The 18,256-nt window shown below is 38.4% G+C and overlaps 1 protein-coding gene across 1 annotated transcript; it reads left to right on the top strand.

Annotated features, from left to right (window-relative positions):
• Positions 1–1,718: 1,718 nt before the first annotated feature.
• Positions 1,719–17,920, top strand: Bsph2 (binder of sperm protein homolog 2). Its single transcript, NM_001080942.2, has 5 exons — positions 1,719–1,804; positions 11,422–11,454; positions 15,934–16,074; positions 16,292–16,439; positions 17,799–17,920. Exons 1-5 carry the CDS (start codon positions 1,738–1,740, stop codon positions 17,803–17,805), a joined length of 396 nt encoding a protein of 131 aa, NP_001074411.1. The 5' UTR covers positions 1,719–1,737; the 3' UTR covers positions 17,806–17,920.
• Positions 17,921–18,256: the final 336 nt, after the last annotated feature.

The following is an 18,256-nucleotide window of genomic DNA, read 5'->3' as shown; positions in this document are numbered from 1 at the left end:
GAGGTCCTTAGTCTTGTGAAGATCATATGCCCCAGTACAGGGGAATGCCAGGGCCAGGAAGCAGTAATGGGTGGGTTGGGGAGCAGGGCAAGGGGAAATTATAAGGGTCTTTGAGGATAGTATTTGAAATGTAAATGAAGAAAATATCTAATTAAAAAAAAGAAAAAAGAAACAAAAAAATAAGACAGACACAGGATTTTTCCTTCACACAGGAAAAATAACTTTCTATTATTTTACTTTGGGTGTTTTTCTATAATCTCTTATATTCTCAGCCAGTCTCTCTCTAACATTCATGTCTTCTATGTGTGTGAGAAAATATACTCAACGAGGTCAGGAACATGCTATTGTTACGGTTTATGACTATGAAACACAGATATTAAGTGTCCTCTGCCACAGATGGAGTTTTAGAACAATCCACACTTATTACCACTTGGTAGGTCTGTGATTTGGACATTCATCTGTATGAAATTAATGTGAATGAATATATTTTAAACAACTTATAGACACATCTTTTTAAATAAAGTGTAAAACGCAAATATATTGCTATATCTATTCATTTTTGTGTGTTGCATATAAAACTCAACCCTTTATATGGTCTTTGTGTATCAGAATCACTGGTAATTGTCATCGACCTTAAAATGTAGTATTCATATAGATTCTTTGGGATTTAATTTCAGCTCTGCCACTTTGTAAGCTCTGCCACTTGGGTAAAATTTTACTTTTTAAAATCACTTCACTCTACCTAATACTATCAATAAAATACCAGTCCTGTTCCTGAGAAAATCAGAAAATATTACCTTCAGTACAAGTGACCAGAGCCCCAGGACATAATAACTCTCCAGTCGAGCAAAAAAGGGATAATAGGTTCTTTCTGGTGCTCGTTACAGTTTTTACACAGGGCGGGATGTTCTAGTCTCAGATCAAAATGTCCTTTAGCATGTAACATGAGGCAAATCTTTGGAGCATGCCTCACTCATTATGTATATGTTTATCATAATTTCCATAACTTCATGAATATTCAGGATCATATCTGCTTGTCTTTGGGGAAAGTTATGACCATAGTAAAGAGGACTAGAAGAATATTTTTCAACAAAGCAGGAAAAAGATATTTCAAGGATGTCATAACTCCCAGCCACAAATATCATTCTATAAATAAGAGATATGGGAAAGGCTCTTTTATTCTGAGAAATGTATGTTTATTGAATTGTGATAGTTCTGATTTGAGATCGTGCTATGATGGAAAATCATAATCAAAAAGAGCACCCATTTCTCTCCCAAATTGGGTTCCGAATGTAAAATCATCTCTCTAGAGTTACTTGGGTGGCAATGTTTAAAAAGAAAATAAATTTTGTCTTCTGAGTTGCTATTTCCTGGTTTTCTATACATATGGAATGAGTTCTGTAACTGCACAAAGTCAATGATTTCAAAAGAATAGATGGGTATAACTTAACTATTTTATGTCTTAAAGAGAAAAAGACAGAGATCAAAAATAACATAACAAAGTTTTCAGATTGGCTGGCATGTTAGCAAAACCAAAACCTCCCCAAAAGACAACACTATGACACCATAGAACATTTTAAAGTAGATGTTTCTAATGTGTTGAATAACTCTATGAAATTTAGGACAAAGAATTCACTGTGGAGAAAGTGTGTGTGAGCAGATGGAGTAGGAGGAGCAGAAAGAGAGAGTATAAAGTCAGAGGCAAGGTATGCTCCTGTGTGTGCCATCTGCAGGCAAATGGAAGTGATGAGCCATCTTGTGCACTGGGTGTTCCTAGCTGTCTACATGTATGAGCTGAATGCAGGTGAGGTGAAAAAGAGGAGGTGAGGGTTATAAGAGGAGAGTCCAGAGCAAGTAAGGATAGATGTCAGCTGGAGACAGCCCTCTCTGATAGCTTTTCAATCAAGCAAATCAAGAGCAGGGAGCCATAGATTCTGCTGGTGTTCTTTGCCTCCTTTGTTGAGTGAACACTGAACAGGTGACTTTACCTATGACGGAGCCTTGGTCTCGGTACTCATACGGCAACAAAAGTTTTCATGAAAGAGGGGGGAATGATTAATCGATTTAGAAACTTCTGCAAGGTCTGTTGTTAACAAAGCAAGGTCTAAATTAGTGTATGGGCTCAGCAACTCTTTGCATTATGATAATTTATTAATGCCCTTTTAGCTTGATGTTCACTGACAGTCTCTGTAAGTTTCAAATGCACATGGCAATCTCAAGTGCTCTTAGATATTGTCTTTCTGTATCAGTCTGAGTAAGTTCTTTGAGGTTATTATTCTATTCACATCCAGTAGAAAAATAGCCTGGCTACCTGGATTTTTTTTCATTAGTTATATGATTACCATGCAAAATAATGGTTTTTGTTAGCTACATAGTTTCTCTAATGTGAATTTGTATATTATGAGATCTAAATTATGAAGCATTTAAGAAATGGCCATAAAGAATTACAGGGATGGAAATGGAGAGGAGCCTGAGGGGGAAAAAAAGGTCCAGCGACAGGTCCAAAGAGAGATCCAGCTCAAGGGGAGAGACCAAGGCCTGGCACTATTACTGGGGCTATGGAACCCTCACAAAAAGGGACCTAGCATGACTGCCCACTAAAAGACCAAACAAGCAGCTGAGTCAGAGGCAGATAGTTGCACCCAACCAATGGACACAAGCAGCTGTCCCATGTTGTTGAATTAGGGAAGGCTGAAAGAAGCTGAGGAAAAAAGCAGCCCTGTAGGAGGACCAGCAGTCTCAATTAATCTGGACCCCCAAGACCTCTCAAACACTAGACTACCAAACAGGCAGCATACATCAGCTGATATGAGGCCACCAACACACATACAGCAGAGGACTGCCCAGTCTGTGTTCATTCAGAGATGATGCACCTAACCCTCAGGAGACTGGAGGCCACAGGGAGTTTAGAGATCAGGTGGGGTGGGGGTGGGGACATCCACATGGAGACAGGGAGATAAAGAGGAGGTATGGGATGTAGAGCAGTAGGAAGGTGCATGGGGGAATACAATATGGAGTGGAAAATAAATAAATAACACAGACATACAGATAGACAGTCAGACAAAAATTTTTAAAAATAACAAAAAATGAAGCATTTAAATATCACTATTTTATGTATAAATATTATGAAGTATATAGTTAGTTATATAATATGACAAATGTCTATCACTCTCAATATAAGCTCATAAAAGTTATCATTTTCTATGTAATACTCACTATGGATTTTTCATACATCCTTTGTTTTGTTGATGTTCTTCTACCACTAGCCTCCTGTGACCCTCTGTTCTCTTCTGTAAATTTCTTTCCTCTCATTAAGAGACATCTTTATGATTTCATGTCACATAATAATTTGGGTGATGATTAATTATGCCTATCAACCTGACAGAATCTACTGTCACATAGAAGACAAGCCTATTATAGACGATTCTGTGGTGAGTGATCTACATTGCATTAGTTTCTAGGCACACTTGTGAAAAGTTTTCTTGATTAGATTAATTGAAACAGAAGGATACACCCATAAAGTACATGGCACCAATTTCTTGACTTGGATTATGGACTGCATTAAATGAGAAAGATACCTAAAAACAAATATTCATCATCTTCTGTTTCACAATTCTAGCTCCAGTGGTGACTAATATAATATATAGATATGAGCATATATACATATACTCCCACACATGAGAAAAATTACATTTTGTTTTTGGAATATGGAATGGCTTAATCCATTTAACTGGAAGTATAATAATTTCAGAACCACAACTGTACCCAAAGGATACATACATACTCATACAAAAATGTTCTGTTCACCACAATTTTCCAGCAGATGTCTGTTGAATTTTGAGTTGCCATCAGCCTGGTTATAAAGGACTGATTAGGACAATTCTAATCCCTATTTATCTGAAAATTCTCCTTATTTTCGACTTCACTTTTCCCCCTTGCCCCAGATTCCTTACATATGGCTAACATTCGCCATGATACCAGTAATCCCACTGCAGTATTCTGCTAATCCCTGATATATGCCATTGTCTCTCAGACAATATTTTCTCAGTTGAAAGCTGGTGAACAACAATGAGTGGGTAGAATTTGAATTGTACTTAATACTGTAGATGATTCTGACCTACTATAAGAAAGACATTTGGAACTGAGCTCTCATATGAGAAGGTAGAAATTCCTGGCTTTTCTTTTTCTTTAAATTGGATATTTTATTTATTTACTTTTCAAATGTTACCCCCTTTCCCAGTTTCCCATCTGCAAACCCCCTACCCAGTCCCCCCTAACCCTGCTTCAAAGAGGGTGTTCCCCCACCCACCTACCCACTCCTGCCTCACCTCCTCTACACTGGGGCACAAGCATTCACAGGACCAAGGGCCTTCCCTTCCAATGATACCAGATAAAGCCCCTTCAGCTCCTTCAGTCCTTCCCCTAAAGCCTGCATTGGGGTCCCTGTGCTCATTCTGATGGTTGGCTGCAAACATTCACATCTGTATTGATCAGGATCTGGCAGAGCCTCTCAGGAGACAGCTGTATCGTGTCAGCAAGCACTTCTTGACATCTGCAATATTGTCTGGGTTTAGTGTTTGCATGTGGGATGAATTCCCAGGTGGGGAAGTCTCTGGATGGCCTTCAGTCTCTGTTCCACTCTTTACCCTGTATTTCCTTTAGGCAGGAGTAATTCTGGGTTAAGATTTTGGAGATGAGTGGGTGGCCCCATCCCTCAACCTTGGGGCCACACCTAACATCTGAATATGCTCTCTCAACAGGTTTTCCCTAGCCTATGTGGGGTATTTCAGCCAATGTCACCCCCGGGGGTTCCTGGGAGGCTCTTGCTTTCCTGGAATCTGGGACTTTCTGGTTGCTGTCAACAATTCCCAATCCCCTATTGCTACACACCTCTGTTCAATTTCCTGACCCTCTGTACATTTCCTCCATCTCCTCCCATAACTGATAGTTCCCCTCTTTTTCCCCTCCCCCTCTTCTCTTCCTCAAAAATTCCTCTCATCTTCTACATCCCTTAATTATTTTGTACACCTTTTTAAGTAGGACTAAAGCATCCACTCTTTGGTCTTCCTTCCTCTTGACATTCATGTGGTCCAAAAGTTGTATCATGAGTATACCTTGTGCTTTGCCTAATATCCACTTATCAGTGGGTATATACCATGTATGTTCTTTTATGAAAGAGTTACATGACTCAGGATGATATTTTCTAGATCCACCCATTTTCCTGTGAATTTCATGAAGTCATTGTTTTTAATAGCTCAGTACTATTCCATTGTATGAATGTACCATATATTCTGTATCCATTCCTCAGTTGAGAGACATCTGGGTTGTTTCCAGCTTCTGGTTAGTATAAATATGGCTACTAGGAGCATAGTAGAGCATGTGTCCTTATTACATGTTGAAGCACATCTGAGTATATGCACAAGAGTGGTATAGCTGGGTCCTCAGGTCGTACTATGCCCAATTTGGGGAGGAAGAGACAGACTGATATCCAGAGTAGTTGTACCACCTTGCAGTCTCACCAGCAATGGAGAGTGTTCCTCTTTCTCCACATTCTTGCCAGCATCTGCTGTCACCTGAGTTTTTGAACTTGGCCATTCTGACTGGTGTAGGGTGTAATCTAAGGGACATTTTGATTTGCAATTCCCTGATGACTAAGGATGTTGAACATTTCTTTAGGTGCTTCTCAGCCATTCTAGTTTCCTCATTTGAGAAGTCTTTTGTTTAGCTCTACTTCCCCATTTTTAATAGGGTTATTTGATTCTCTGGAGTCTAACTTCTTCAGCTCATTGTATATACTGAATATTAGCCCTCTATCAGATGTGGAATTGGTAAAGATTTTTTTCCCAATCTGTTGGTTGCCATTTTGTCCTATTGACAGTGTGCTTTGTCTTACAGAAGATTTGCAATTTTATGAGGTCCCGTTTGCCCATTCTTGATCTTAGAGCATATGCCATTGGTGCTCTGCAAGGGAAATTTCTCCCTATGTCAAAGTGTTCCAGACTCTTCTCCACTTTCTCTTCTATTAGATTCAGTGTATCTGGTTTTATGTGGAGGTCCTTGATCCACTTGGAATTGAGCTTTGTACAGGAAGATAAGAATGGATCAATTTTCATTCTTCTTCATGTTGAATACCACTTGAACCAACACTGTTTGTTGAAAATGCTGTCTTTTTTCTTTTTCCTTTTTTTTCAAAGACCCCCACTGAGCAAAACATTAACTCCTTACAGCTAAAGTTAAGTGCAGTGCCTATAGGTTTCTTTTTTTTTCTTTTTTTCTTAGATATTTTCTTTATTTACATTTCAAATGTTATCCCCTTTCCTAGTTTGCCCTCTGAAAATCTCCTATCGCCTCCCCCCTCCACTGGATGGTTTTAGCTCCTTTATCAAAGATCAAGTGACCACAGGTGTGTGGTTTCATTTCTGGGTCTTCAATTCTATTCCATTGATCTACATGCCTGTTCCTGTACAAATACCATACAGGTTTTATCACTATTGCACTGTAGTGCAGCTTGAGGTCAGGAATGATGATTCCACCAGAGATTCTTTGATAGTTGAGAATAGTTTTTGTAATACTGTTTTTTGTTTTTTGTTTGTTTGTTTGTTTGTTTTTATTCCAAATGAATTTGGGAATTGCTCTTTCTAACTCTATGAAGAATTGAGTAAACATCTAATGAAATGATCGTGTTTTTTTTCTTTGACTTTGTTTAAGAAAAACAAAGATTATGTTGATGGATTTCCTATTTTGAATGATCCCTGCATTCCTGGGATGCAGCCAAGTTGATCATGGTGAATGATCATGTTGATGTGTCCTTGGATTGAGTTTTGTTGAGTATTTGTGCATCAATATTCATAAGGAAAATTGGTCTGAAGTTCTGTTTCTTTCTTGGGTCTTTGTGTGGTTTTCTTATCAACGAAACTATGGTTTTATAGAATGAATAAGGTAGTGTTCCTTCTGTTTCTAATATTTTGAAGAGTATTGGTATTAGGTCTTCTTTTTTATTGTTTTCTTCTTTAATATATTACATATTTTCTTTATTTACATTTCAAATGTTATCCGATTTCCTGGTTTCCCACCAAAAGCCAAATCCTTTTATTGCCAACCCTCTCCCCCTGCTCACCAACCCACCCACTCCTGCTTCCTGCTCCTGACTATCCCCTACACTGGGGCATAGAGCCTTCACAAGACCAAGGACCTCTCCTCCCATTGATGACCAACTAGGCCATCCTCGGCTGCATATGGAGCTGGCATCATGAGTCCCACCATGTGTACTCTTTGGTTGGTGGTTTAGTCCTTTGGAGTTCTGGGAATGCTGTTTGGTTCACATTGTTGTTCCTCCTATGGGGCTGTAAACCCCTTCAACTCCTTGGGTCTTTTCTCTAGCTCTTTCATTGGGAACAAGCCATCTGGTCCTGGGCTTTTTTCTGGGGGAGGGATGGCGGGGGGGGGGACTTTTAATGACTGCTTCTACTGCTTTAGGAGTTATGGGATGGTTTAGATGGTTTATGTGATCCTGATTTAACCTTGGTACCAGGTATCTGTCTAGAAAATTGTCCATTTCTTTGAGATTTTCCAGTTTTGTTGAACATAGGCTTTTGTAGTAGGATCCGATGATTTTTTAATTTCCTCAATTTCTGTTGTTATATCTCCCATTTCATTTCTGATTTTGTTAATTTGGATAGTGTCTCTGTGCCATCTGGTTAATGATTTATCTATCATGTTGATTTTCTCAAGGAACCAACTCCTGGTTTTGCTAATTCTTTGTGTAATTTTTTTCTTCCTACTTGGTTGATTTCAGCCCTGAGTTTGATTATTTCCTGCCATCTACTCCTACTGAGTGCATTTGTTTCTTTTTGTTCTGGAGCTTTCAGGTGTGCTATTAAGCAACTAGTTTATGCTCTTTCTGGTTTCTTTTTGGAGGCACTCAGTGCTATGAGTTTTTCTTCTTAGCATTGCATTCATTGTGTCCCATAATTTGGGGCATGTTGTGCTTTCATTTTCATTAAATTCTAAAAAGTTTTTAAATTTTTTTCTGTATTTCTTCCTTGACTAAGTTATCATTGAATAGGGCATTGTTCAACTTCCATGTGTATATTGGCTTTTGGTTTTTATTTTGTTGTTCTTGTTATTGAAGGCCAGCCTTAGTCAGTGAAGATCTGACAGTAGGGATGGGATTATTTAAAACTTCTTGTATCTGTTGAGACCTGTTTTGTGACCAATTATATGCTTAGTTTTGGAGAAGGTACCATGAGGTGCTGAGAAGAAGGTATATTCTTTTGTTTGAGGGTGAAAAGTTCTATAGATATCTGTTAAATCCATTGGTTTCATAACTTCTGTTAGTTTCAATATGCCTCTGTTTAGTTTCTATGATCTGTCCATTGATGAGAGTGAGGTGTTGAAGTCTCCCACTATGATTGTGTGAGTTGCAATGTGTGCTTTGAGCTTTTGTAAAGTTTTCTTTATGAATGTGGGTGCCCTTGCATTTGGGGCATAGATATTCAGAATTGAGAGTTCAGTTTATCAGATTTTTCCTTTGAAGAGTATGAAGTGTCCTTCCTTATCCTTGTTCGTAACTTTTAGTTGAAAGTCGATTTTATTCTATATCAGAATGGCTACTCTGACTTGTTTCTTGCAACCATTTGCTTGGAAAATTTTCTCCCAGACCTTCAATCTGAGGTAATATCTGTCTTTTTCACTGAGGTGTGTTTCCTGTATTAAGCAAAATTTTGGGTCCTGTTTATGTAGCCAGTCTGTTAGTCTATGTCTTTTTATTAGGGAATTGAGTCCATTATTGTTACAAGAGCTATTAAGGAAAAGTGATTGTTGTTTCCTATTATTTTTGTTATTAGAAGTAGAATTATCCTTACGTGGCTATCTTCTTTTTGGTTTGTTAAAAGACGATTATTTTTCTTGCCTTTTCTATGGTGTAGTTTCCCTCCTTGTGTTGGGGTTTTCCAACTATTATCCTTTGTGTAATTGATTTGTTAGATTATATTGTGTAAATTAAGTTTTGTCGTGGAATATCTTGGTTTCTCCATCTATGGTAATTGAGAATTTGGCTGTGTTTAGTAGCCTAGGCTGGCATTTGTGTTCTCTTAGGGTCTATATCACATCTGCCCAGTATCTTCTGACTTTCATAGTCTCTGGTGAAAAATTTGGTGTGATTCTGATAGGTCTGTCTTTATATGTTACTTGACCTTTTTCCCTTAATGCTTCTACTATTCCTTCTTTGTTTAATGAATTTGGTGTTTTGGTTTTTATGTGATGGGAGGAATTACTTTTCTTGTCCAATCTATTTGGAATTCTGTAGGCTTCTTGAATGTTTATGTGCATCTCTGTCTTGAGGTTAGGGAAGGTTTCTTGTATAATTTTGTTAAAGATATTTACTGGCCCTTTAATTTGGAAATCATTGTTCTCTTCTATAGCTATTATCATTCATTTTGGTCTTCTCATATTTCCTTGATTTCCTAGATGTTTTGATTTAGGATATTTTGCATTTTGCATTTTCTTTAACTGTTGTGTTAATGTTTTCTATGGTATTTTCTGCATCTGAGATTCACTCTTCTATTTCTTATATTCTGCTGGTGATGCTTATATCTACAGCTCCTGATCTCTTTCCTAGGATTTTTATCTACAGGGTTGTCTCCCTTTTGATTTTTTTATTGTTTCTATTCCCATTTTTAGATCCTGGATGGTTTTGTTCAATTCCTTCCCCTGTTTTGTTGGGTTTTCCTGTAATTCTTTTTTTTTTTTCCATTTTTTATTAGGTATTTAACTCATTTACATTTCCAATGCTATACCAAAAGTCCCCCATATCCACCCACCCCCACTCTTCTGCCCACCCACTCCCCCTTTTTGGCCCTGGTGTTCCCCTGTACTGGGGCATATAAAGTTTGCAAGTCCAATGGGCCTCTCTTTCCAGTGATGGCCGACTAGGCCATCTTTTGATATATATGCAGCTAGAGTCAAGAGCTCCGGGGTACTGGTTAGCTCATAATGTTGTTCCACCTATAGGGTTGCAGATCCCTTTAGCTCCTTGGCTACTTTCTCTAGCTCCTCCATTGGGAGCCCTATGATCCATCCATTAGCTGACTGTGAGCATCCACTTCTATCTCTTTCCTAGGATTTTTATCTACAGGGTTGTCTCCCTTTTGATTTTTTTATTGTTTCTATTCCCATTTTTAGATCCTGGATGGTTTTGTTCAATTCCTTCCCCTGTTTTGTTGGGTTTTCCTGTAATTCTTTAAGAGAATTTTGTGATTCCTCTTTAAGGGCTTCTACCTGTTTACCTGTGTTCTCCTGTATTTCTTTAAGGGAGTTATCTATGTCCTTCTTAAAGTCCTCTATCATCATCATGAGATGTCATTTTAAATCAGGGTCTTGCTTTTCCAATGTGTTGTGGTATCCAGGACTTGCTGTGGTGGGAGAATGAGGTCCTGATGATGCCAAAAAGCTTTGGTTTCTGTTGCTTATGTTCTTGCCTTTGCCTCTTGCCATCTGGTTATCTCTGGTTCTTGTTGGCTCTATTCGCTCTGACTGTGGTGTGTCCCTCATGTATGCCTCTGTGTTAGCACTCCTAGGAGACCAGTCTTTTCTCGGAGGAATTTATGTATGGAGAGCTGTGGCACAGGGTCAGCTCCATGGTGCAGAGAGAAACTGCAAGGGTTCTGACCAGAACTGTTCCTTGGTTCCTATATCCTAGTGGCTCTGGGAAAATACATCTTGAGTCAGGAATTTGAGCAGAAGTGGTAGTCTTAACCTGTGCTCGCAGGTGTGCCAGCACTCCTGTGAGACCAACCCTCTTCTGGTGGGACCCTTTAATGGAGATCGCTGGCACAGAACCAGCACTGGGGCTCAGAAGGAAACCAGAATGATCCTGTCCCTGGCCGTTCCTTGGTTCCTGTGTCCTGATGGCTCTGGGCTGGTCCCTCTTTGGCCAGGAATTTGAGCAGAAGTGTTGGTCTTACCTGTGTACTCAGGTATGTCAGCACTCTTGGGAGACCTGCTCTCTCCTTGTAGGCTCTGGATATGGAGAGCTGTGGCACAGGGTTAATTGCAGGCACAGATGGAACCTGGAAGGATCCTGTCCCAGGCTGTTCCTCAGTTCCTGTGTTCTGAGAGCTCTGGGTGGGTCCCTCTTAGGCCAGATATTTGAGCAGAAGTGATGATCTTACCTGTGCCCCCAGATGTGTCAGCACTCCTGAGATATTAACTCTCTCAAGGCAGGGCTTGGGTATGAAAAACTGTGGCACAGGGTCAGCTCCAGACTTCCTGGTTTTCATAACTTGATGTGACATTTCCAGGATAAATACTCAACTCCAACTTGATATGACATTGCAGAATGTTTTATGTATTTCATAGTTAGTCTGGGAATGCAGTTTTTGGGAGGTGGCTTACATTTTGCCCATTCATTTTGTCTTTCAGAATTGATCTCTCATTTACATCCTCCAGAACAAGGTAAGCAACCAACTCTATTGGGCAGCAACTAAATTATCACCCCTTATAAAGCATTAGGTTTGAGGAGGTTCTGACACTTTTTAGACATGTAACTTTTCTTGCATTATTCTTCTGAAATGGGTCATAGTGGTCAAACCAGATATTGAAGATCCAGGTTAGTGACCAACTCCTGGTCACTCAAGAAAAATACTCCCTTCTCCATTAGGAACAAGATAAGACAATGTAGGTTTCTGCATTTTATTATTTCCTTTGTCATTGACAAATAATAATTATATACTTATACATGTTAAAAATAATATTTGGATATATATATATATATATATATATATATATATATATATACCATGGGTTCTTAAATTGAGGTAAGTAATATAGCTATCCTATTACAAACAGAAAATTTTAATGCTCAGAGCATAAGCCATCTGAAACTATTTCTTATTTTAAGATCAAGAAAATATAAGTACATAATCAGTGGAGGTGGGTTAGTAGTTAAGAGTGAACCCTTCACCATGGAGCAATACATTATGAGAAGACAAAGATATGCTGCTGCTGCTACTGCTGCTGCTGCTGCTGCTGCTCCTGCTGCTCCTGCTGCTCCTGCTGTTGACAGGACAAAGAATATTTGTGGAGGGCAGTGGGGAACTTGGAAAGAAGTTTTGGACATCTTGATAAGTCAGGAAAGCACATAATGAAAAAGGTTCCAGAGTCAAAGCCATAATCACCTGTGCCAAATTATAGTTGCATGTTTCACTAATCAGAATTCAGGATACAGGACTTTCCTAAGAACATTTCTTTGTGGTACATTTATTGTCTTTCCATCGGTTGGTTTGCTCAGCTGTGGCAGAATAACATGCTCATGATTTATGTCTCAACTTGCCAACTGGGATGTTGCTCATCCAGGGAGGTCTTAGGAACTTAAAACTTGTTTGACCTCTATTCAAAAATAGGAGTTTTATTGAAAGGGGCCTCAGTTTGGTTCCTTCTTACATTGATAAAACACTGACCTACTGAGAAAGAAATTAAGGGGAAATGCCACTCACAACAGCTACAAATAATATAATATATCTTGGTGTAATTCTAACCAAGAAAGTGAAAGACCTCTGTGACAAGAATTTCAAGCCTCTGAAGAAAGAAATTGAAGAAGATATGATGAGATGAAATGACTTCCCATGCTCATGAATCAGTGAAACTAACATAGTGAAAATGCCCATGTTACCAAAAGCAATCTATAGATTCAATGCAATTTCCATCAAATTCCAAAACAATCTTTTTACAGACCTTGAAAAAAATTCTCAACCTCATTTGGAAACACAAAAAACCTAGATAGCTAAAATTATTCAGTACAGTAAAAGAACTCTGGAGGTATCATCATCCCTGATCTAACCTGTACTACAGAGAAATATAATAAAAACTCATAATATTGGCATAAAAATAGGCTCATCAATGGAATTGAAGTGAGGACCCACAAATAAACCCACACACCTATGGACATTTGGTGTCTAACAAAAATACTCAAATCATACAAAGGAAAAAAGAGAACATCTTCAACAAATGGTACTGGTCTAACTGTATATACGCATATAAAATAGTGAAAACATACCCACATTTATCACCCTGCACAAAACACATGTCCAAGTGGATCAAATACCTCAAGGTAAAACTCAATATACTAAGCCTAGTAGAAAAATAAAATGAAGAATATCCTTGAACACATTATTTCAGAAGACATTCCCTTGAACAGAATACTAAGAGCTCAGTCTCTAAGATCAACAACTAACAAATAAGACCATGTGAAACTGAAAAGCTTCTGTAAGGCAAACAACATTGTCAATAGGACAAAGTTATACCCTACAGAATGGGAAAAAATCTTTACCAACCCTAGATCTGACAGTGATAATATCCAAAATATAGAAAGAATCCAAAAAAAAATGAAGACCAAAAAAAACCAAATAACCTAATTTTAAAATGGGGTACAGAGTTAAACAGAATTCTCAACAGAGGAGTCTTGAATGGCAAGAAGCAATTTTAAAATGTTCAAAGTCCTTAGTCATCAAGGAAATTTATCAAAAATTGCCCTAAGAATCCATCTTACATCCAGCAGACTAGCTAAGATCAAAACCTCAAGGGATAGCACAGGCTGGGGGGTATGTGAAGCAAGAGAACCTCTCTTCTACTGATGTTGGGAATGTAAACTTATACAATCATTTTGGAAATCAATCTGGCAGTTTCTCAGAAAACTGAAAATAGTTCCACCTCAAGACCAAGTTATACCACTCTTGGGCAAATATCCAAAAGATACTTACTCTACCATACTACAAGGACACTCACTCAACTATGTTCACAGCTTCTTTACTCATAATAGCCAGAAACTGGAAACAACCTAGATGTCCCTCAAAGAATAAATAAAGAAAATATAGTACATTTTCACAATGAAACACTACTTAGCTTTTAAAAAACAAGAACATCATGAAATTTGCTAGCAAATGGATGGTACTAAAAAATATCCAGAGTGAGGTAACACAGACCTAGAAGGACACATATGGTATGAACTCACTTATAGGTGGACACTAACCATAAAGTACAGGATAAGCATGCTACAATCCGTAGGCCCAAAGAAGCTAAGTAACAAGGAGGGCCCAAGGGAGAAGGTTTGAATTTCACTCATAAGAAGAAATAAAACAGACATTGGAAATGGATGGGTGGACAAAACTTGGTATGAGAAGGGGTGAGGAGTACAACATGGATGGAGATCAGGTGTGAGGAGAGTAGGGACTCAAGAGGGGTGAGAGAAAGAATAGAAATTGTTGTGTAGGTACATCTCCAGGATACACTAGAGACCTGGATTGGGAGAAGCTCCTGTGAGTCCAAGCTGAGACTCCTAACAGTGGACAGTTTTGAGCTCTAAGAGGCTACCTCCTGTAACCAGTCAGGACTTCCAATGGAGGGGGGAAGACACTAACCCAATCACAAATCCTTTGACACAAAGTATATCCTGTCTATAAGATATTCAGGGATAAAAATAGAACAGAAATTGGAGAAATGGCCAACAAATGACTGGCTCGACTTGAGATACACCCCATAGGAGAGAGCCAACCCTTGACACTATTAATGATACTCCCCTAAGCTTGCAGACAGGAATCTAGCATAACTGTCATCTGAGAGGCTTTACCCAGTAGCTAATGGAAACAGATTCAGTGGTTTGGTTTCCATGGGCGATCTCCTATTCTCTGGGGTCAAGAGGAGAGGAAATGGTGGAAGGGATGTGAGGATAGGACTGGGAGAAGAAAAATGAGAAGGAGCTGCAATATTAAATAAATAAATAAATAAATAAATAAATAAATAAATAAATAAATAAATACTGGTGACCTAAAACAACTTGGGGAAGAAAAATGAGAAGGAGCTGCAATATTAAATAAATAAATAAATAAATAAATAAATAAATAAATAAATAAATAAATAAATAAATAAATAAATACTGGTGACCTAAAACAACTTGGGGAAGGGGATTTGGCTTACACTTATAAATCACAGTCTATCATTGAAGGAAGTCTGGAAGGAACTTAAGCAGGATCAGAAGTAGTAATATTTAAGGAAACGTTCCTTCCAGTAAAAAGCTTCACGGTCAATTCACGGTATTCCCAAGGAATAACACACTGAGGTCCATATTAAGCAACACCCCACTCCTGGCAGCAATTTCAATTCTACTTATATTTGGATGGTGTGATAAAATACAAAATTCAACTTGAGAATAGAAGGGATTATTTGGCTAACACTTTGTAATCACAATTCATCATTGAGGAAATCAAGGCCAGGAACTGAAGCAGGGGCAGAGGAAGAAAACATGAAGGATGCTGCCAGCTGGTTTTCACTCCCTTACTTGTTCATCTTAATTTCTTGTACAAAACAGACAAACCTCCCAGGAATAACACCACCCACATTGAGATAGACCTTTCTATATCAATCATTAGTCAAGAAAATACCCTACAGATATGCCCACAGACCAATCTACCTAATCAACATAGATGATAAGAAAGATGAAAAAGAGTGTGAACTTTGATAAATGAGATCCCTCCTTGCTAAAGAACTTTTTATGAGGAAGCCAGCATCTCCAACCTGAACCCAGCTCTGGGCCAAAATGAGACTTCCTTGGAAATTTTGCTGAAATTTTGTATTACAAGTGTGAGAGGCAGCAAGTGACATCAGCTTCAGGTGTATGTGAGGATGATGAGAGAAAAATTGTTATGTTGCTGCCAAAATAGGTGTTCCAAAGTCAAGTCCCAGTTATGCATGACAGCTCAAGCTTCCAATCTTAGCACTCACAAAGCTAGACAGGAAAGGTAACATGAGCTACAAGCAAGCCCTGGCCTAAGGAGTGAGTCTGAAGTCTAACTGAGTGAGAACATTTTCAAAGACAAAGCATTTGAAAGTCAGTCTCCTACATGATCTTATTTTGTATGCTAAAATTTTTCTGTTTTCCAGAGATTTCTACTGATAGCTGTGTTTTTCCATTTGTTTATGCTGATGGATTCCACTACAGTTGTATCTCCCTCCACAGTGACTATGATTGGTGTTCTCTTGACTTTCAATTCCAAGGAAGGTGGCGGTACTGTACAGCACAGGGTAAGAATCCTACAAAGGCATACATCAGATGCCAGGAACCAAAAAGAGAGTACATTGGGATTTTAGAAATAATAAGGTTCATATATTTTCATTTCTGCACAGTTTGCAAAACTTCAACACAATCTGGCAGAAAGAAAAAATAACTGACTGTTTTCTCAGCAGGGATTAATCTGAGAACAGTGTTCATAGTTCATTCTTTACCCATCTTTCTCTGCAGATCCCCCAAAGTGTATTTTCCCTTTCCAATTCAAACAGAAGCTCATTAAGAAGTGCACCAAGGAGGGCTATATTTTGAATCGGAGTTGGTGTTCATTGACTGAAAATTACAACCAAGATGGAAAATGGAAGCAATGTTCTCCTAACAAGTAAGACAATGGGAGAAGGTAGATCAGTGCCTCGCTGAGCTATGAAAGAGAAACAAAGCATTAGGTTGATTGATAAGGAGCCTGAGATCTAGATCTCTGGGCTATGACTCGGTTACAGGGCAACAAATACTTCCTGTGAAGTATCTCCTGTGGAGTACAACAGGCTTATCAAGCCATGTGGTACTAGTAGGAAATATTCAGCTCTGGTTTTGTAGCACAAACTAAGCCACTAGCAGAACAAGTGTACTGGGTCATTGGCAAGTATAATACGCTGGTGTGTTTATACATGCTGTCTAATGATTATAATCATATATGATCTTTTTGTCATTCCTGTGACAAAACACTCCAGGAAAACAATCTGGCAAAGGAGGGGAAGGATTAGTTTCATTCACATTTGGATGTGAGGATGCAGGACACAGTCTATCATGGTGAGGGAGGTGTAGGGGTGAGAGCATGAGACAGCTGATCACATTGTGTCTGACAACAAAAAGACATATGCTGGTAATCAATTGGCTTCCACCTTTGTCCATTATGTTGTCTGCGCCCTCAGTCCAAGAGCTGTTGATGAGTTTTCCCTCCTCAGTTAACCTTTCCTGATGTGCCTGAAAGTGTGTCTCTTAGGTGTTTCCCAATCCAGTCATATAACAAGGAATACTAAATAGGCATTTCATTATGTATGCATTGAGTTTCAGTTTTAAAATTGTTTTGATTTACAAAATGAAAGTGAGATAGATATTCACTGAAACATTGAAGCAGCACATGACAAGATAAAGTAAACATGAGCATTGTTTATATTCTCCCCTGAAACTCCCTTCCACGGGCATCATAACAGCTAACAAATCAACGTGTGACATCTTGTTCCTCCCTACACATCTACACAGATGCACAATTTTTATGCCTTTAAAATATAACTGACTCTGCTTTCTCCTTTGCTACTATGGCTCAATTGTCATTTAAAAGATATTGTAGAATTTTCCCTGTGAATGTATAAATTTCCCCCATATTCCTGTGTGCATACATATCTAAGTAATTGGAGATTGTCCACCATCCATATGTGAGACTTTTGATTAAAGCCAACTTCTTGAACATTGACAGTGATCAATGACTTAAATGTCTTTCAAACCATTGACTGTATGTCTTACTTTGTTATAAAAATACAATGTATATTCAGTTCTCACAATCAGAAATATATACACTTTTCTTAGGACACATCTCCTGCCCCATGGACTGGTGCTATTTTGATATCTCATTAGACAGCAAAAATTACTATTTATTAGGGAAGGAGATACATGTGATGTTGATCTTGGGACAGTAGGGGAAACTGAGACATTCATTCTAACATGTTTTTTTTCACCTCAGTTTTTAGGTATGCTTGTGTGTTTTAGAAGACAGGAGTTATAGATACATCAGATGTTCCTCCAAATGTAATTAATCCTTTATCTTTATGGAGAAATCTGTTAATAAACTTCTGTTCTCTTATCAACATTGATGTCTTGTTTCCCTAGGATGGGTGGAAATAGACAACGCACATTAATTCTCACATCGTAGGTTTATGACCCAGGGGAACAACTTGCAGTAAGTGGTTACATCATCTGAAATCATGATACAAAAGAATAAAATCTGGTAATTAGGAGACCTACCTGTATTTAAAATTTCTTTTCACTGAATGACCTCAGTGCATGGGATGGGATGCTAGCCACACTCAATGTGGATTTTCCATCCTCAATTAAACTCCTCTGATAACGCTCAAGTCAAGTTCTAGTTTCAGGCAATTTAAAAAAAGAAAAAACTCTCATGATACCAAAGGGTTCTCCATA

This window comes from Mus musculus, chromosome 7 (assembly GCF_000001635.26).
Source record: "Mus musculus strain C57BL/6J chromosome 7, GRCm38.p6 C57BL/6J".
Classification (NCBI taxonomy): Eukaryota; Metazoa; Chordata; class Mammalia; order Rodentia; family Muridae; genus Mus; species Mus musculus.
The sequence above is the reverse complement of the archived record's forward strand: the minus strand, read 5'-3'. Positions and strand labels throughout refer to the sequence as shown.